General features: G+C 45.7%; 1 protein-coding gene across 1 annotated transcript in view; it reads left to right on the top strand.

Moving 5' to 3' along the window:
* Positions 1–16,130, top strand: part of PROX2 (prospero homeobox 2) — a 30,203-nt gene extending 14,073 nt beyond the window's left edge. The window contains exons 2-5 of the mRNA XM_005900982.2: positions 6,715–8,168; positions 12,257–12,364; positions 13,428–13,622; positions 15,095–16,130. Coding sequence (XP_005901044.1) covers positions 6,879–8,168; positions 12,257–12,364; positions 13,428–13,622; positions 15,095–15,280 — 1,779 coding nt within the window. The 5' untranslated portion in view covers positions 6,715–6,878 and the 3' untranslated portion in view covers positions 15,281–16,130. The remainder of the gene's footprint in view (positions 1–6,714; positions 8,169–12,256; positions 12,365–13,427; positions 13,623–15,094) is intronic.
* Positions 16,131–21,679: the final 5,549 nt, after the last annotated feature.

Genomic DNA, 21,679 nt, shown 5'->3' on the forward strand with positions numbered 1-21,679 from the left:
GACACCCCATAACTCTGTGCCTGGCACCAAGTGGAAAGTCAACCAGCAAAAAGTTAAAAAAAAAAAAAAATCCAAGCAGACTCCAGGGTCCATGCTTTCAACTCCTCTCTACAGCTATAACAATGAAAACAGAGGAAGGAACCTAACTGTCCCTAGAAAGGGGCAGAGAAGCCTGGTGGGCTACTGTCCATGGGATTGCAAAGAGTTGGACAGGACTGAGCAACTAAGCATATACACACAGAAAGAGAATTTACCAAATAAGTTATGGTCCATCCATACAATGGACTACTATTGGCTTTTACAATGTTGCTGTAGATTAATATTCTTTGACACAAAAAAGGAACAATGGAAAGCTACAGAACTATGTATTTATGATTCCATTTTATTTTTTAAATAAATAGAATTATGAAAATTATGGAGCTTTATACACAGAGAAAAATTACAGAAAAAATGATGAACATCAATATGTTGGCTGTGATTTTTTTTTTTCTGGGAGGCAGCATTATAAGTGTCTTTCTTCTCCTATTAACACATTTCTGTATTTGGGAAGTAAAATGATCCTGTATTACTTTCATGACTTTCACTTTTCAAGAAAAGCAGTAAACCTATTTTTAAAGGGCTGTGACAATGGTCACTTCTATCGGTGAGTGTGAGAGTGCTGCTAGTTAATTTTCAAACAGACAGCATCGCTGCTTCAAGCCACACCCAGATCCGGGACTGGGGCAGCAGGCTGGGGCAGCAGGCTGGGGCAGCAGGCTGGCCCAGCATTAGAGGTTTCCTGTTTCTTGGCTGCCCGGATGCAGAGTTTCCATGGCTGTCCTACAGAGATGGGCGTGGCCATCTCTGGGCAACCGGCCACGGCAGTGTCTGGCTGGACTTCCAGTTTCTGACATCAAAACATTCTTGCTGATCTTTGCTTCATCAGATAGACTGAGTCCTGTCCTTTACTCTGGTGGTTGTGCCGTCCAGGGCACGTGGACTACACCGAACACCAGAAACAATACCTTCGGTAACCCACAAGGGAGATTTGGCAGTTGGTGGCTCTATGCTCTTCTGTCTGTCTGTTTCTGTCTCTCGGTCTGGCTGTGTTGGTTTTGTTTCATGCACAAGGCTCTGCGCTTGGCGTTGGAGGGATCTGAAATACCGCACCTCTAATGAGGAGACAAAAGTCAGTCCAAATAAAGTGCTGAGAGAATATGTGAGCACAAACCTGTTTGGTGACAATTGGTGAGCAGGCACGACTTGGAGAACTCAGAGCGTGAAGTGCGGGGGAGACACGCTGACTGCTTCAGAAAGGAGCAGGCGTTTCAGTTCAGTTTTAAAAGAGGAGTAGAGGCTCATCAGGTGAGAAAGCAGAAGGGCCTCCCAGGTGGAGGGAGCAGCAGGTGTGAAGATCTGGAACATGAAGCAGTTCGGTGAGCTCAGGAAACACAGCCCAGGAGAGTACAACACAGGTAACGGTTGAGGGTAGGGGCTCCAGAGGAGTTAGAGTAAGACCGTGGTTACCAGGAGCCAAGACAGCTGCACCTTACCGTAAATAGGAAGCTAGCAAAGGCTTTGATTCCATGGAGGGGCATAAGCAGACCTACATTTTAGAAAATTAATGTCAATGACGATGTTGCTGAGAAAACTGAAACCGTCAAAAGGGACTTCCCCCACCGAGCTCCCATCACCGCATCTACCCACCTGCCAGCACTGCCCACGTACCTGCCTTTCTCATGCTACCACCAATGAACTGAGGGTTCTCCTCCCTGAAGTCAGCCCTCCTCGTCTGCACCACATCACACCCCCTCCTTCCTACCCAAAGACAAAGCTCCAGAAATTCTCCCCCTCTTGCCTATATTAACAAACATTATCTGTCTACTACATCATTGCTATTAGCCTACAAACATCCTGTGATACCTCCTATCCCAAGAAAGTATCTTTTTTTAAATTTAATTTTTATTGGAGTATAATTAATTTACAATGTGGTCTTAGTTTCTGATGTACAGTTATACGTATAGACTATTCCTTTTCAGCTTCTTTTGCATTATAGGTTATTACAAGATATTGAATACAGTTCCCTACGCTATGTAGTAAATCCTTGTTGTTTCTCAATTGCTTTGTATGTAGTAGTGTGTATATGTTACTCCCAAACTCCGAATTTATCCCTCCCTCCATCTCCCCTTTGGTAATCATAAATTTGCTTTCTATGTCTGTGAGTCTATTTCTGTTTCGTAAAAAAGTTCATTTGTATCGTTTTTTTAGATTTCACTTATAAGTGATACCATATATTTGTCTTTCTCTGACTTACTTCCCTTAGTATGATCATCTCCAGGCCCATCCATGTTGCTGAAAATGGCACTATTTCATTCTCTTGTATGGCTGAGTAGTATTCCATTGTATGTATGGACCACATACTCTTTATTCATTGTATTCCATTGTATGTATGGACCACATACTCTTTATTCATTCATCTGTTGATAGACATTTAGGTTGCTTCCATATCTTGGCTACTGTAAGTAATACAGATGTGGGGGGAGGGGTGCATGTATCTTTTTTTCCACACAGCAAGCAGGATCTTAGTTCCCCACTCAAGGATGGGATCTGTGCCCCCTGCAGTGGAAGCTTGGAGCCCTAACCACTGGAGGGAATTCCCTGCATGTATCTTTTTGAGTTAGAGTTTTCTGCTGATATAGGCCCAGGAGTGGGATTGCTGGATCATACGGTAACTATTTTTAGGAACCTCCCTGCTGTTTTCCACAGTGGCTGTGCCAATTTCCATTCCCACCAATGGCGTGGGAGGGTTCCTTTGAGAAACCCTCTCTGACCCCACTTCTCTTTCCAGCTACTTTCCCATTTCTCTCTTCCTTACAAAACACCTTGAAAAAGTTGTCACAGTCAACGTCACCAATTCCTCTTCTTGTCCTCTCCTTAAAATTCAGTCCAACCAGGCTTCCCCTGCCCTCCACTCCACCAAAACTGCTCTGATAAACACCCCAAGTGACTCTGAGTAACATCTAGAATTACTAACTTGAACGGTCAATTCACAATCCTTATGTGACTTGACCTCTCCGGTCTCCTAGAAACACTTCCTTCACTGGGCTCTCAGGACCTCACACACCCCTGGACCAGACTAGACTAAACTTCTTCCTGCTTCACTGATTGTTCTTTGTGTTTCCTGTTTGGGTCCCCTCTTGCCCCGCCTCTTCATGCTATTAAGTCCCAGGACTCAGACTTCAGCCCCCTGCTCCTCTCTGTCTACATTCACTTCTTGATGAGAACATCCATCTATTTACCAGCAACTCTCAATTGTATATTTCTAGCCCAGATCTCCCCATTGAGCCCAAGGCCTAGTTATCCAACTCCTTTCTCAGCATCCTCGTTGAGATGCCTGATCATTATTTCACATTTATCACTTTCAAAACTGGGCTCCTGATATTCCTCCCCAAGTCTGCTTCTTCTGTAGCCCTCCCCATCTCAGTTCATGCAACTCCATCCTTCCAGGCCGAACACTTTGGAGCCATCATCAGTGATGCTTCTTTTTCTCTTGGGCCTCACATCCAATCTGTTATCAATAGTAAACCTCACTGGTTTCAACTTTGACATATATCCAGGATCTGACACCACTTCCCGCTTCTGTTGCTGTCACCCTGGTGCAAGCCATCTCATCTGAATTATTATCATCTAGATGATCTCCAGAGCCTCCTAAGCCATCTCTCCTTTCAACCCTTGCTTGCCACCCCTAGTTTATTACTCACCCAGTAAAGAACGAGCCTTTTAAAACTAAGTCAGGTCACCTTTGCACATAGCCTTCCATTGGGTCCTCGTTTACTGGCCTTCAGAGTGAAGGCCAATATTTTCACAGTTATCAACAAGGCCCTGTATATTGGCCTTCCATTCCTTACTAAGTTATTACATCTGTCTCCATTTGCATGATTGTTTGCTCCACTTGGGCAGAGGATTTTCTTGGTTGTCACTACTCAGCCCATATTTCTTGAATGGATAAATGAATGAATGTAGAAAAAGGACCAGAGTGAGAAGAGGCTAGAGGATGGGGACCAGTCATGAGGTATTAGAATTGCCCAGGTGAAAAATTATGAGATGCGGAGTCAGGAAAACATAATGGGAACAATATGGCAGAATGCAGTTCAGAGTCATTTTTTCCCAAAATTTACCAGCCATAGTGGCCACATGTTGAGGATAAGAAGATGGGCAGGGGTCAAAGGGGCTCTCCAGCTTCTGGACTGAACAAGAAGATAGGTGGCAGAGAGGTAAGGCAGAGGGCAGCCATAGAGTCTGGGTTTGAAAATGTTGAGTTTAGGAAATGGTCACTAAGAATAACTATTAACCAAACCCTTCTTCTGTTTGGAAGCTGTGAGGGGCTTCCAACTCTTTCCACTCTTGAGCAGAGAATTCCACTCTTGAGCAGAGCAGAGAATTCCAAGCAAGCTTCAAGAGGAAAATGGGAAGAAAGAGTCATGTCCAACTCTGCGACCGCGTGGACTGTAGCCCACCAGGCTCCTCTGTCCATGGGGATTCTCTAGGCAAGAATACTGGAGTGGATTGCCATGCCCTCCTCCAGGGGATCTTCCCAACCCAGGGATTGAAGCCAGGTCTCTTGCATTGCGCACAGATTCTTTACCGTTTGAACCACCAGGGAAGCCCAAGAATACTGGAGTAGGTAGCCCATCCCTTCTCCAGGGGATCTTCCCAACCGAGGAATCAAACCAGGGTCTCCTGCATTGCAGGCAGATTCTTTACCAGCTGAGCTACCAGGAAATATACCATGTATATTTTAACTGAAAATATACATGGTTTGTACTATTGTTATTTACTCCCTCTAAGTTAAAATATCAATTGTGCCAGTGTAGTGATCATTATTGGTTAGAAAGCAGCTAATGTATATGCAATGATCCAGTTATGCTTATTAGATGATATGATTTTAAAATAATTTTTTCATATTATACAAATAGTGTATATTCATTGCCATGATCACAGGAAGTTAAATGTTTCTCTCTCCAAGAGGCAGTAAACTATCCAAACTATTGGTAAAACTTGGCAATAGCAAATTCTTTCATTTATATTAATTTGGCAAGTCATTGATTTTTATTTTTAGTAATTTACAAATGTTTTACTTATTCAAAACCAGACTCTTCTAATTGACCTGAGATCCTAGCCTTCTTTCAGTGGCATTTCCCTCAAAATGGCATGCAGTTGCCATTTCCTCCTACCCTTCACTCTAGTGCTGGCATGAAGTTGCCCTCAGAGAGCTTGTGTTGTGTGTCTGCCAGCTGCCAGCCAGCTCCAGGTGGAAGCTGTGGTCAAGTCTCCAACTAGAATCCATTAGCTGCAGAAGATCTGGGATTTCCTGAAGCAGAGAATTCCAAGCAAGCTTCAAGAGGAAAATGGGAAGAAAGCAAAGTCTCTCCCACCAGCATTTGTACTAGAGAAGCAATCAAGAGTGGAAATCTGTAGAGAAAAAACAAATTCATTTAAATTTTCTAAGAAAGGATGAATCTGCTTAACAGGCAGAGAAGTCAGTCTCTTATGCAGGTCTTCTTTGAGGAAGGACCTGAAGTGTGTTTGCATTAGAAGACTGGAATCTTAGTAACCGAGAGCCATTCTTAACCTTGATGAGCCTCAGTTTCCTCATCAACAAAATGGGAGAATTACACCAACTGTCAAGTTTGGTGCGAGACGTAATGACTACACATATGAATGTTTCATAAACTTGAAGTGCCTTATACCTGCTACCTGAATTACCTCCTGGTTCAAATGCAGTGTACTTTGATATTCATGGGAATAAAACAGCTTTATGCAGCCTTTTCTAACATTGCTCCCTCATTCTCCCATACCTTCATCCCAGTCCCTTATTGTCTTTTTTCTTCATAGAAGTTATCATGACCTGAAAATGTACTTATTTATTCTCTCTTCCCCTGCTATATGTCCTGCTCTATGAGAGCAAGACTATGCTGCTTTATTCACTACAGACTCTCCAAGCATCCAGAAGAAGTCTTGATGTACAGTAGATGCTTAAAAAGCAGCGGTGAGAACATTGAAAGATTATGATCCAACTCTTCCGGGAGCAGGACTGCATAGTGGTCAAACAGCACGTTCTCAGACTTCAGTTTGCTTGTTTCAAAGGCAGGTGCCCTAACACAGCACCAAGGACTTCTGGTTAAACAGGACTGGCCGACCTACTGGATCTGCTATTTTTAACAAGTGCCCAGGGTGATTCTATTGCAGAAAGTCATTCTAAATCAAGATAAATCTTATTCTGACTCCAGTCTGACACTAACTATATGACCTTAGGGAGGTAACTTCTTAATTCCTCTGAGCCTGTTTCCTTTATCTGTAAAATAGGACTGCCAGCATTCCCACGGAGCTGTTAAGAGAATTACATCAGGTAATGGGTGTAAAGTTATTGGCACAATGCTGGTTATGCAACTGGCTGCCACAATCTTTATTATGGATTATTTTATTGTTATATCCTGGCAGGACAAGAACTTTCTCTCGGGAGGCCTGTTCTTGGGAATGTCTTCAAACTGTGGTCAGGACCAGCGGCATTACCTGGGAGCTGGCTGGGGATACAGATTCAATCGCTGCCCCACACCAGACCTGCTGACTAAGAATCTACATTTTAACAAGATTCAAGCTGATTCGTCTGCTGGTCAAGTTTGAAAGGAACCACTCAAAGTCACAGGTCCTGTTTTCTCTCATCTCTATTTTCAGAGTGCCCAGGTGGTGGGTGAGCGCCTGGAATCCCAGAGTCTGAATCCTTCCTCTAAGTGGAGAGGAGAAATCCCCAGCTCCCTGGAGGTGCATGTCCAGCTGAGAGCCTCCAGAGGAGGAACTGTCTTGCGGAACCCTGACTACGGCATCTGTGGAGCCAAGAGATGGATCCAAACTCCAGCTTGCTTTTGGGACCAGCCCAGTATCCGACAGAACCTTGTATGGAAGGTGGAAGAAGCCTGTCCCCCAGAGAGCAGAGCAGATGCTCCCCCTTTGCCTGGAGTCAGGTCCCCAGCTCCAGCTTCTCCGACCCTGACTGCTTTGGGGATGAGCACATCCAGGCAAAGAGGGCCAGAGTAGAGACCATTGTCCAAGGCATGTTCCTCTCCCCAACCTCTCTGGGGCCAGGCAGGGCCCCCACTGGGGACAGCCCTAGCCGCCCAGAGAAGGCCCAGGGGCGGAAGAGGAAGCAGAGCCTTCCAATGCAGCAAGACCCCCTGGAGGCAGGCCCCGCCGGGAACCGGGGCGGCGGCAGGAAGGGGGGCCCTCGGGTGAGAGGACAGCTCCACCTGCTGAGGCAGCAGATGAGACACCTGCAGCAGCGCATCCTGCGGGCCGTGGAGCCCAGGGCCGCAGCTCAGGGCCCTCCAACGGCAGACCAGAGGAATGGCTCTAGGTCTGGGCCCTGGGGGGCGGACAGCGACCACAGCCAAGGGTCCATCGGGGACCTCTCCAGGGTGGAGAAACACAGAGTGTCTGAGGTCCAGTACCTGTCTGAGGGGCCCAGGTTTCTTCCCGCTGGAGCACGGGCCTTGCTGGAGAGTCTGAAGAAAGAACTGACGGGGGCCATATCCCAGGCTGTGGACTCGGTGTTACAAAAGGTACTGGTGGATCCATCGGGGCACCTGACTCAGCTGGGTGGGAGATTCCAGGGGCCAGTGCCAGACGGGAGAAGTGAGCCCTTGCCTCCCGAGGGCAGTGCCCGTAAAGATCCACTACCTCTGGCAGCCTTGCCCAGGCGGGCCCAGCCACCAGGGGAGGCTCCGCTGGGAAGCTTATCGCTGGCCAAGCCTCTAGATTCTCCCAGGTACCCCGTCTCTCCGAGAATGATCCCCAAACCCTATCAGGCTCCCCCAGCAGACTGTCCCTTGGCGGTTACACCTGCCCACATCCAGGAGGAGTGGATTCTCGGCCAGCTACTGGGCCACGGGCCCGGTGGCCGCTGGAGGGGCGATCTTCCTCAGGACCCATCTGCCCCGAGCCAGCCCTCCTCCAAGGTGGCCCTGCGACCTTGGGGAGCTGCCAAACTGCGACCTCTGGCCTTGGGCCAGCAGCAGTGCCCCTGGCCCTTCACGTCCACCTGTTTGGAAAGACTGCCCCTCGTTTCCCCGGTGAAAATGGAGCCGGGTGGCCGGCAGGCCGGCATGGACGCGCTTCCTTTCTCTGCGGCCCACATATCCTTTTTGGGCAATCGGGGTTCTCGTTTGTCCCAGCCCAGAGAGACAGAAACTCTGGACGCTGAGGGGAGGTTAGGGGACAAATAACTGCTTGGCACAGGGAACCGCTCTGCCCTTCCAGAGGAGAGCGGGTCTTCTTAATGTTCGTTCTGGGGCTTCCTTCCCCTGTGGCTCATAGCTAGTAGGTTCCTGAGAAAGTGGTGACCACGTTCTGAGATCTAAGGGTCTGGGAGAGTTCCTTTACCTTCTTCTGTAACATAGATTCTATCACTACTGACTTAGTCCTTTGGGTCTGGAAGGGTTTTGTTTATTTTTAAACCCAAATGGGCTCCCAAAATATGACAAAAACAGCTTGTGGAAGGAAGAACCCCATCACTGAGACGTCAGCTGCTCAGACACCTCGGCAGAACAGGTCAAAGGAATGCCCTTACCTGAGGCGTGGCTCCCGGAACCTCTTGTCTCTTCAGGCAAAAAGAGACATCTGCTTCATTGAGACATCTCATTAAATTGCATCTCCTTGTGTCTGTGGAGTCACACTAGCAGGGGGAATAGTCATGCCCCTCTACCTGCACACTAGATAACTCATGGGCAATACATGAGGGGCCAGAAACTTGTGGGGCCCATGGGAAAAGGGGAGATTTTCTTCAGGGACAATACCTGAGGCCAGGTGAAAGGGGTAAGAAGACTTCAGTTTAAGGACTAGCTTCTAGGCTGCAGCTGAGGAAAGAGCTGGGTGCTGTGTGTGTGTGGAGCAGGGTGGGGGGCCCCTGCCGAGCAGGCTGTGGGGCCCAGGCTGGTCTGCAGGGGGTCTGAATCTTACTGCATCACCTCTGCAAGCCGTAGGGAGATCCCACTCAGAAACAGGCATTTCTCCAGAGTAACCCTCCCTCAGGAATGTAAAAGTTGTTGAAGCAAGAGAAGAAGTTGCTTGGGTAAACACTGGGTTAATTCCATTTCTGTGGGACTTCTCAGAGCCTTTTTAACATGAAGTCCGATGAAAAATGCTAAGAGGAGAATGTATGCGGTCCCACACGCATAAAACCAAAGAACCCTCTTTCAACCAGCATCTTATGAGATTAAAGCTCCTGAGAACATATTTTGGATGTGGCTTTTTTAGTGAGCCAAGCTCACGCTGCTGCTTCTCAGGAACAGCCTTAAATTGCATCTCCTGGGTTCTGTGGAGTCACACAAGCAGGGTTGAATAGTCTTGCCCCTTCTACCTGGCAGGCTGTGGTGAAGGCGGCAGGATGGGGTGGAACCAGCTCACGGCCACACCAGGCTGGCTCTTGTGTCCTAAGTGCTATGAGCGCCACCTGCTGGTCACAAGTGTTGGCAACACTGCCCAAGCTTGGACACCCCTGGGTTCTTTTCCTAGCAGGCAGGGAGCAACAGCCACAAACAAACCCAATGCGGAGAGCATCTCGACGGCCACCAGTACACCTTTCAGGCAGTAGACACGGAGATATCACCATAGACAGATTTTCTTGTCAGATGAAAGCCCTCTGTGAGAGAAGCTATCTGTCTGGGTCTTTGATAAGAGGCCACTGGTTAAGTCTCCCTGTCAGATTGTGGAAGAACCTCAAGAACTCAGTCCCCAAAGATTCTCCACTGATCTTCCCCTGGGAAGGGTATTCTGCTGTTTCAGAAAAGCACCTCCTGTATGCCTGGCCCTGCCTTGTGAAATGAGGCTTGGGCTCCGAGAACTTCAGGAGTTTTCAGGGGCCACCCACAGGGCCTGGCTGCCCTGGTCATGCAGTTGGCTACCTTTGGAACGATTTGGGGCCCCCAGGCAGCATCTTGGCCCCAATTATTCCCTCATTCTAGAATTATAAATTTGTTCTTCTGGGCCTTCAAAGCCCAGAAGAGCAAGATGCTTAAGTATAAATGAACTTTCCATTCACATGACACCCTGTGAACAGGTGGAGAGGGTACGATGACGAGACAATGATGGGTGACCGCACACCTCCTGGGCAGCGGGCATTGGGACTGACAGTGCCCCTGTGCACTGCCACCTAGACACAGTTCTGAAACTCAAAATGCTCTGAAAAGCTCTATGATTTCTTTCTCCTAAGGTCGATGGGAAATTCTCTTGGTTGCAAAACCTGACCTGTGCCGTGTGCTAAGTTGCTTCAGTCGTGTCCGACTCCTTGCAACCCCATGGACTATAGCCCGCCAGGTTCCTGTGTCCATGGGGACTCTCCAGGCAAGAATACTGGAGTGAGTTGCAATGCCCTCCTCCAGGGGATCTTCCTGACCCAGGGATGGAACCCACATCTCCTGTGTCTCCTGCATTGGCAGGCAGGTTCTTTACCACCAGCAGCATCTGGGAAGCCCTCCCTGTGCTGATAGGAGGCCTCTTATAGACTATCTCACTTAGCACAATTAGTCATTGATTTTGCCGTTGCAACTTTATCTGATTGGACAGCTGCCACAGACCCTGCTGTGGGCAGTAACTAACACATCATACACGCACCATATTGCCTTGATAAAATAAATTCTGAAACCTGGTGTCCATTTGGCCCACTGTTTCAGATAAGGGGTTGTGAGCCCGAGTTACCTCACCACCCTCAAGTATCCACTCTAGATCAGTATCTGAGAAGGACAGAGAAGCAGACTAACTTGCTCAAAGACAAACACATGCAGAGCCAGGATTCAAAGCCAGCATCTGACTTCCAAGCACAAGTTTCAACCACTACACTCCACAATTTAGAAATGGGGCCCAGAGAAGGTAAGCGGCTTGCCCAGGGTCACATAGCGACTAGGTGGCAAAATCTATTATCTGAAGCTGGGTCTTTGAACTCCCAATCCAGGATTCTTTCCACAGCACTTATAAAGGATAAGAAGTAGGGCTAATGAGGCAAGGGGCAGGGGCCTCCTGGACAGTGGCCTGGGTGCCTGGGCCAGCTATAGTTGTAATCAGTTGTCTGGTTTCCTTTGGGTAAACTGACCTGTCCTACTAAGAAGTCTTCATTGTCCTAAAGCTACAGCTCTCAGCCTCAGCTCCAAGGTTACCCTGCACGTTTCCCACTCAGCCCTAGGATTGTTCCTGGGAATGCTAAGTGTTCTAGCGTAAGACTCTTTATTTCCCTACCACCCTGGTGCTAAGTTTTCAGGCCACAACCCCCTGCTCTTATTAAAGGGGAAGGGATCTGTTCCCAGAGTGAGAGGCATGGGTTGGAATAGAATCGCCATAGTTAATCGTGGATTAAAGTTGACAATTCATTCATTCTTTCATTCACCAAACATTTATTGAGCACCTACTCTGCTCCTAGCACCGGGCTAGGCACGTGGAATACAAAGATGAAAGGGTAAGGCCCTTGCTCTCAAGGAGCTCACAGTCTAAATGGGGAGACAAACGTGCACTAAAGATCCCAATCACGTCATTCTTACAAAAACAGCTTATACAAAGAACGCTGGTAGCCAGGGTAAGGAGGGCCTACCTCGGCAAGGAAGCGTTTCACAGCAGAGGGGGCATCTGAGTTGAGATGGGGAGGGTGAGGGGGAACTTCTGCCAGGCAAACAGAGAGAAGTGCAGCCTGGCAATTCAAGCTTCTTGAGCCAAAGCCAGATCACTGAGTACCATGATCTGGTACTCAGTCAGGTTAGGTGCTTGCTGGCATCAACACCACAAACTCAACGATGAGGGCCAGAAAGGGGACCATCTAGTTGACTCCTCTCATTTTACAGACGAGGAAACTGAGACAGAGAGAAGCAAGTCTCTACTTGGGGATTTAACATAGTTTATCTGGGGGACAGCTGCCATCTCTTCCCACCCTATTGTGAAAGCGCGCACACTCACACTGAGTACAACAAATTGTATTTGCTATCACATATGCAATAGATCTTTAACATATCAAAATGTTTTTTAAACTCTGCAACTTGACTGTACATAGATGGTATTCAGCATCTGGAAAGAAAGAAGTTTATCTGATCATACTTGCTAGAGACAGAAAAATGAAGCAAATACATCATTCAACCGGAAAAAAATTAAATAGAAACCATAAGGAACAGGGCAATTTAGCATTTGGATAATTTGACAAAATCATTTGATAAACTGGTCTTAGTTTTCCTTGACCCTGGGCCAAATCCAGGAGGGCCTCAATCCTGGTCACTTGAAGAAGGCCAAACTAATGTTTTTCTTCACACGCTACCCCAGCTCCAGCCTCCTGAAGGCTTATTTCCCTGATGTTCAGGTAAAGTCCTTCAACTGAGTTTCAGTCTCTGCAAAACTCCCCAGGGGCCCTAGGTATTTCCCACGTCGAGTCAAACCCTAGGTCATCATCTGTGCACTTTAGCCCCTCTTCTTGTTGTGGGATTTTTGTCCTGGGCTGAGAGACTGAACAAACAGGGGTAACTTTGGGGGAAGGAAGGTCGGGTCTCTGAACGTAAGCTTCTGAGCTATAGCTAGGACCCAGAAACACTTGGGGAAGGAGGCGGGCTTACAGAACCAAGAGTAAACAGCACCTTTAGCCTAGTGTTCTGTCTTTGCTGGGGACACTATAAAAAAGAAAGAATATATCAAGAGTTGGACACTGTGGCTGTTAAATTTACCTTTGAACTTTTTTGTTTCAAAATTGAGTGAAGGACCATACAAATCAGTGTGACAATGAGAAAAATCAAGCTCTAATGGTTGGAACCAGGCCTTGGAAGTTTCCATGGTTTCAGAGGGCCTCCTTTACCCTGGGTGTTGGGTTAGGGGCTGTTAATACTTTGTATCCTTTGTATCTCAATCATCCTTTGTTTTTTTTTTTTTTTTTTTTTTTTTTTTTGAGCTATTTCCCTCATACCCAGTCCCTTGCTTCTTCCCTGATCCAAGTTCTCATTTTTGATTCATTCTGCAACTCTGAGTTGCCAATACATAGTTCTCTGATCTATACCATTACCCCTTCCCTTGGCTCTACCTGGCAGAGGGCACTGGGGCTGTGATGTAATCTACCTGGGTGCTGCAGACACTGGAACCACACTGATCTTGACCTTGGGCCCTCCCAAAGTCACACTTAAGGAGTGAAAAACCTTTATAAGTCTAGGCTATAAAATACATTTGTTTTCTACTGGGCATTACAGCTAATTCAGATTTTTCCATGTATAACTGTATAGGCTTAGAAAATAGCTGTGACTTCTTTTTTAAAGAAAGCCCTGTTTAGTGTGAATTGAAGCCACTCTTGCTAACCCCTGTGTTGAATTGGAAGCTGGCAGTTCTGACTCTGAGCACCTCGAGGCAAACGTCTGACTTCATGGATCCTGTTGTTTGCACAGTTCAACCGCTGCATCACCTCCCAGATGATCAAGTGGTTCAGCAACTTCCGTGAGTTTTATTACATACAGATGGAGAAATTTGCCCGGCAAGCGATTTCAGATGGTGTCACAAATCCCAAAATGCTGGTGATTCTCCGTGACTCAGAACTTTTTCGAGCTCTCAATATGCACTATAACAAGGGAAACGACTTTGAGGTAAGACCATGCACTCGGGTCCCAGGAGGTCTGATGAGCGCCTTCCCTTTGTGATTGCAGTTTTAGGAAAGATCCCCTTCCATGTCTGTCCTTACATCACTGAGAGCAGGGCAGCCTGGGACCCATCTCTGTACCATCCACAAAGATGACGGCCTCCGCATCTTCTCGTAGGCAACAGGTAGATACCAAACTGAATCTCCAGGCAGTCTTTATTCAGAAACACGGGCAGAGGTCAGGTGTTAGGCCATTTTAGACAATACTCTGTAATGACCGGGTTGTACACCCTGAAAACCTTCTCGCCTTTGCACCAGGAGGCCCAGGATAAACGCCGGGCTCTAGCTGCAGCACTAGTTCTTGGCCAAGGTTTTCTTTACACCAGTTGCTGTTCATCATTTGGTTCTTACCTTTATTCTCCCTTGAACAGTTTTATCTGTGCGCCTTCCATGGCAAGTCATCTTAAACCCTTTCTGGAAGTAATACATGATACTTAAGCTGCTCAGTCCTTGGGGATCCCTGTGAACGCACACTGGTGGCGCCTTAGAGGTCAAGCATCGGTGAGGGGTGGGCACGTGGCCCAAGTGTCAGCGGTGAGAGCTTGCGATCTTCCTTGTGTGTGGCCAACAGCTCTGTTCGGCTGGCATCTTGTTCTGCAGGTGTCCTGTGTGTCTGGTCACGAGCTCTTCTCACATTTCTCACTTGACTGTGCGGTCACGAAGAGCAGTGTATGGACACCTCCAAGGAAGCAAAGAACTGCTGGCATCCACTGTTCAGATGCCCCATCGGAATATGTTTAGAAACCTAAGCCTACATGTGGGGGGTCCAGGCATGTGGGTGGGGGGCAGCACTGCGTCTTTCCATGTGGAGGTGGTCATCTGGCAGGCAGTGGGGGCAAGCCCCCAGCCAGGCTGGATCTGGAGGCCCTGCGGGATGTCTCATCATTAATGTTGCCAGTCTGGGTGAGGTCCTGGAACATAGTCTTGAGCCCTCTCCACCCCCAAGCCAAATGGTTGGCTTTCGAAGCAGGAGTGATTCCAAGTCCTTTGAATCTAGTCCCCAAAAAAGGTGGAATGAGGTACGACAGTCATAAGCTTGGGGGTGGTTCTTTCCAAGTGAGGCACTAAGGAAAAGAATACCAAAAACCTCTTTCGAACCACAGATTTCATTTCAACCAGTCAGAATTTCCCACTTGCTGAAAATGTCACCCATTAACGGAATCAACTACTCCTACAGAGGAAGTGTCCCTAATCCGTTTTTTCCCAGGGCTGTCTCATCAGGATCATCATTTTAAGGTCCGTATTTGATGAGGGAGCAAGGGATTCCTGGGGCTTCAAAAGTCAGGGGCCAGTAGAGTGGGGGTGCTCCGATCAGCCTGCAACCCAAGGAAATGGCAGCATCAGACAATGAGGTCTGGATGGCGCCAGGCTTCACGGCCTCACGTTTTTTCTTTCTCGTGGGTCTCTTTGGGAATGCAGGTCCCAGACTGCTTCTTGGAAATCGCCAGCTTGACTTTACAGGAGTTCTTCAAGGCTGTCTCCTCAGGCAAAGACGCAGATCCTTCCTGGAAGAAACCCATTTATAAAATTATTTCAAAACTGGACAGTGACATCCCAGAGATATTCAAATCTTCCAGCTATCCCCAGGAACTGTTTCGGAATTAAGATCCCACAAAGTGAGGAGTGACTGGTCTGGCTTTCCTGGGTTTGGTTCTCAAATGGCAGTCAGTACAGCTGTAGTCATATAATGAGGGCATAAGGAGAAATCCCTCAAATAGGTACAATGACCACTTTTTGATCATTTATTTCCTTTTCCAGAATTACCAGAGGTTTAACATTAACTATAAAATACTGTAAAAGGAACACAACGGTTTGGAACCAGAAGAATCTCCACTCCACTGTTTTCAGGTATCATGACCCTGGGAACCTGCAGGTATCCCTGCATCTGTAAAACGAGGTTGTAAGGATAAAGAGATACGTCTGAGAGTACTCTGTGAAATGTTTATTACTCACTACACAAATGTTTTTTTCCCCCCCTTCAGCTTTCAGATAAAGTTATCTTATTTGGAGTCTTTTTTACAAATTGCTGTTTTTAGTTATCTATTTATCAAATTTTACTGATTTGCAAGACACTTTCAAATACATTACCTTTAAGCTATTTATCCTGAAAAGTAGATATTATCTTCATTTTAAAAATAACCAAACAGAATCTTAGAACTGTGAGGTAAGTCGCCAAAGGCTATGAAGCCAGGGCATTTGGGTTGGGAGGGGTGGTCAGGAGCATGGAGGCACCCACGACCTTCTGATGCCAGGCTGCATGGGGACCACCTTGTGTTGCCACCCATGCTCTCAAACAGGCCACTGTCCCCGGTGAGCATCAGCACTGATGGGCACTGTCTTCTGACAACCCTTGCCTGGCACTTAGGAGTGCTTTGTTACCCGGATGTCCACCGATCCTTTCAGCAAAGCCAACACAAACTTTCTGCAGGATTTGAGTGTTGTTATACATTCACAGTTAATCTGCTGAAGTTTATCAGCAGTTAAATAACCCAAACTGTCTCTAGTCGACCAATGTAATGAATGTCCCAAGCTCCTATGTGATGAAGAAACTGAACTTCAGGCCATGAAAGCTAGAAAGGGCCTGAGGGGCTCATCTGGCCCAGCTTGCTTAAAGGAGGAAACTGCAACTCAGACGGGAGGTTTGTACACAGCCTCTCAGATGATGAATGGCATAACTGAGACAAATACGGCATCACACAGAAATGGAAACTCCCCTGCTCCATAAGGACCTTACCGCCCATGGTCAATCTTTCACAGATAAAGGAATTCAGGAAATCAACTTTTTTTTTCTTTTCCCCCTGCTGGTCCAACACAAACAGTGACTTGCTCTGAGCATATAAGCGAGACCTCTGGAATGCTGGGTAATTGCAGCAGCCCAGCTAGTCAGAAAATCAAGTCTTTGAAAGCATGCCAAAAGTGCACAGGCCAGGGCGGGCATCACTCAGAGCTCATTCTGACTAAGGGGTGTCTGTGATTTCAGTAGCTTACTGCTTTCTCCTCTACAGAAATTACTATACCAACTAGCCTACTTCCTTGACATTTCACGTCAGCTGGATCAGATAGGATGAAGTTCCTAAATTATTGATAGATGTATCAACACAAAAAGGTAGGAAAGGTGACCTTCTTTTGAATTTTCTCTTACTCCAAACAGCCAAGAGGAAACACAAAATTAAAAAAAAAAAAGAGAGAGAGAGAGAAAGAAAAAGAAAAATATTCAGCCTGAACCAGTCTTTTGGGGTTGTTTCAAGGTTATTTGTAAGTGTCCTTCAGTACATCCAACTGCACTCAGATGATCTTTGCCCTATTTTCTCCCACAATGTTCCCGTTACAAACATGAAAGACTCTGCCAAATCTACGTTTTAAAAGCAAGCAAGCACTGAGTATCCTGAGCAAAGGCAATCAGTTATCTGTTTGGAGACAGGAGAAGAACCTGCTGTCCAGAGTGACATTACACAGTTATTTAAGACATTCATGGAAAGCAATTCCAAGTTCACATGATTGTCCAATGTGGAACAGCCACTTTCTGTCCCAAACCTGAAATTCATTAGTGTGTTTTAAACACTGAGCCAAGCCACCTCCAGGGCAGTGAACCTTGAAATGTACAAGTTCAAATTGAAAACACTTGTGTACTGCAATCTTTCCAGGAAGTGTTCTCTAACCACTGAGCTAAACACACAAGAATGTATAAATACATATTCTCTGCCAACAGAAGAATTTTCTGTTTTATTATATTTTTCTGTTTCTACCAAGAATGGAGGGAACACATTCGGACTGTAAGCTGAGCTGGTTATTGTGTTCTTTTAGCAGTCATAATATTGTCAAAGGTCAATTGTCTATTCACCTTTTTCTTCCCATTAAGGTACACATGGGTACTATTCTCTCCCAAAGTAAACATGCCCAGTGTCTAGTCAAATACTGCATAACTGTCCAATCCTTCATTGATGGACAGTAGGGGCTGGACTAAGGTTTAAGATGATGGCACTACTTAGGGATTAATGTCCAATTATCAATTAAAAGCAGGCAGTTAATTGGCATTTCATGCAGAAAGAGGTTCATTAGGACCCTTTATTTCAAACATGGTTGCATTTAGTATACACAGCTCCAAACCAGATTCATACAGTAAAGAGGCCAAAGGCATCTCCTAGGTATATAAGGGGGACCTGAACCATTTTCTTTCCATCAGAGAAAGTGCATACTGGCAGATATAGCACACCACTCTTTAATAAAGTTGCATACCCCAGACCCATGGAGGTACATAGGTCTACTTTTTAAAACGTGTCTTTGTTTTCAATGATGTAGAATCTTAAGAGAAATTAATAATTTAAAATAAGGCTTCCATAATTTTACATGTACCTTTACGAAAATACATCTTTTTTAAGTCAAATCCTTAAAATATTTGCTGAAATTTTGGTGATCAGTTTCCCAGATGAGGTGTATTCTAAATTGTTCATAATCTCTTTTTAAAAGTGAAATATAGTTGATGTTTGTTAGTTTCTGGTGTACAGCAAATTACTCCTGGTCAGATTTAAGTATATACAACACACACTGTAAGGGATGAGCTCTGGTTACCTATTTGAGATTGATTATTGATAACGTGTGCCGTATCTCTGAGGTCGATCATGGTACCTATACTTAAAAAGATGTACTAAGTGCTCAGTTGTAGAATAAGATAATTCATGAAAAAGGCATTTCTAAAGGGCAGACAATTCCTACAGACCAGAAGGAGCTCTTTCAGATTATATAAACTTAAATAGTACAACCAAGTACCCAGGAGTTGATGCTCAATCATGTTGTTTTAGAAAATCAGATGTGAGGCCCCAGAGAAGGAAGGGAATGTCTGAGGAAATGCTGAGGACAGGTATAGATAATGAAAACAGTACAGGAACACCCACCCACCCACCTCCAAACTCCACCAGTTTCACATGTTCATACATTCCCTGAGGAATCTGCCTTCGCTTTCACCAAGTCCCCTGGGGTTGTTTCCCACAATCTTATCCTTCATACTCATAAACTCTTGCTTTGCCTCTTTGGAATTCTCCAGACTCACCCCTTAAATGTCAGATCCTAGTCTTTCCTTCAGTTCAGTCGCTCAGTCATGTCCAACTCTTTGCGACCCCATGAACTGCAGCACGCCAGGCCTACCTATCACCAACTCCTGGAGCTTATTCAAACTCATGTCCATCAAGTTGATGATGCCATCCAACCATCTCATCCTCTCTTGTCCCCTTCTCCTCCTGCCTTCAATCTTTCCCAGCATCAGGGTCTTTTCAAATGAGTCACTTCTTCGCATCAGGTGGCCAAACTATTGGAGTTTCAGCTTCAACATCAGTCCTTCCAATGACTATTCAGGATTGATTTCCTTTAAGATGGACTGGTTGGATCTCCTTGCTGTCCAAGGGACTCTCAAGAGTCTTCTCCAACACCACAGTTCCAAAGCATCAATTCTTCAGGCTCAGCTTTCTTTATAGTCCAACTCTTACATCCTTACATGACTACTGGAAAAACCATAGCTTTAACTAGATGAACCTTTGTTGGCAAAGTAGTGTCTCTGCTTTTTAATATGCTGTCTAGGTTGGTCATAGTTTTTCTTCCAAGGAACAAGCGTCTTTTAATTTCATGGCTGCAGTCACAATCTGCAGTGATTTTGGAGCCCCCCAAAAATAAAGTCTGACACTGTTTCCACTGTTCCCCATCTATTTGCCATAAAGTGATGGGACCAGATGCCATGATCTTAGTTTTCTGAATGTTGAGCTTTAAGCCAACATTTTTACTCTCCTCTTTCACTTTCATCAAGAGGCTCTTTAGTTCTTCTTTGCCTTCTGCCATAAGGGTGGTGTTATCTGCATATCTGAGGTTATTGATATTTCTCCTGGTAATTTTGATTCCAGCTTGTGCTTCATCCAGCCCAGCATTTCTCATGATGTACTCTGCATAGAAGTTAAATAAGCAGGGTGACAATATATAGCCTTGACTGATTTGGAATCAGTCTGTTGTTCCATGTTCAGTTCTAACTGTTGCGTTTTGACCTGCATACAGATTTCTCAGGTGGCAGGTCAAGTGGTCTGGTATTCCCATCTCTCTAAGAATTTTCCAGTTTGTTGTGATCCACACAGTCAAAGGCTTTGGCATAGTCAGTAAAGCAGAAATAGCTGTTTTTCTGGTATTCTCTTGCTTTTTTGATGATCCAATGGATGTTGGCACTTTGATCTCTGGTTCCTCGCTTTTCTAAAACCAGCTTGACCATCTGGAAGTTCACGGTTTACGTACTGTTGAAACCTGGCTTGGAGAACTTTGAGCTTTACTTTGCTATCATGTGAGATGAGTGCAACTGTGAGGTAGTTTGAGCATTCTTTGGCATTGCCTTTCTTTGGGATTGGAATGAAAACTGACCTTTTCCAGTCCTGTGGCCACTGCTGAGTTTTCCAAATTTGCTGGCATATTGAGTGCAGCATCATCTTTAAGGATTTGAAACAGCTCAACTGGAATTCCATCACCTCCACCAGCTTTGTTCGTAGGGATGCTTCCTAAGGTCCACTTGACTTTGCATTCCAGGATGTCTGGCTCTAGAGGAGTGATCACACCATCTTGGTTATCCGGGTCATGAAAAAGATCTTTTTTGTACAGTTCTTCTGTGTATTCCTGCTACCTCTTCTTAGTATCTTCTGCTTCTGTTAGGTCTATACCATTTCTGTCCTTTACTGTGCCCTCATATTGTTCTCCTCGTATTTCTTCCACCCAGACTCCTATCTCCTTGATCACTGCTTCTCCTTAACTAAGTTTGAAAAGTAAGCAAGCACTGGGTAGCTTAGGCTAGAAAAGCAGTCTAAGGTCAGAATGTCTCGTTTTTCTCCACTTTATTCCCAGTGATCTGATCTGCAGTTTCCCTACCTTCACTTTCCCCCTCAACCAACACCTTTCTGAAGAAGAGTACTGTGGTTAGGGGCATGAGTTCTAGAGTGTCTTTCCTTTCTGGCTCAAGCACCTACCAGCTATGATCTCTGCAAACTGTTTATTCCCTTGGCTTCAGCTTTCCCATTTGTAGAACAGAGATAATAAAAAAGTAACTACCTCAGTAAAACTGTTCTGAGTTTTAGGTAAAGTCATACACATGAAATTCTCGGCACACTCCGAGTGTTCAGTAGGTGCTCAGTAGCTATGTTCTTACTCAGCAGTCATAAACTGTTGGCAAAATCATGAATCTGTACTCCCACCAGTGAAAAATAATTATTTCTTAAGAATGGCCCTGATGTGTGACATTAGTGATACAAAACATATTCTAAATTTTCTTTTCACTACAACCATGCAGTAACACGCACTGATTTAGGGGACGACAGCATAAAACATAGCTTTAAAGCGGCATCTCCTGAGAGGTAAACAAAACCCAGCTTTATTTTTTTTTTTTTTTTAAGAGGCGATGCTATTATTACTCCCATTTTACAGATGAGGAAACTGACTTGTCACATGGTCGTGGCTGGAAAGTGCATAAATGGCAGAGGCAGGCTGCCTTCAGACCCCATGCACTTCACCGCATGAAGGACAGTTCTGTCCCCACAAGAGGCCTCAGGGGCAGTGGAGGGGAACACTGAGGGGAGCCTGGCAAGGGGGAACTCGGCCCTCCATCCAGTCCTGCAGAAAAATTACAGAGAACAACTTCCCCGGGGCAATGCTACCGATCTATTCCTCAGGCACACACTGAGCACCCTCTGGAAGTAGAGTTGTGTCTGCCTTTGGGTGTGGAATAGACCAGTCTCCCTTCCTGAAGTTTCATCCTTTTGTTCAGACTTATTTTTTTTTTTTTTTTTTTTTTGGCATTTGTGACAACGCAGATGGACCTTGAAGGCATCATGCTAAGTGCAATGTCTGTCAAAGAAACACAATTTGCCATATGCTCACTTATATGTGGATAACAACCGATCTATAAAAAACAGAAACAAAAACAATTAACTTACAGATACAGACAGATAGTTGCCAAAAATGGAGGACTTGGGGTAGGCAAAATGAGTA

This window comes from Bos mutus, chromosome 10 (genome assembly GCF_027580195.1).
Source record: "Bos mutus isolate GX-2022 chromosome 10, NWIPB_WYAK_1.1, whole genome shotgun sequence".
Classification (NCBI taxonomy): domain Eukaryota; kingdom Metazoa; phylum Chordata; class Mammalia; order Artiodactyla; family Bovidae; genus Bos; species Bos mutus.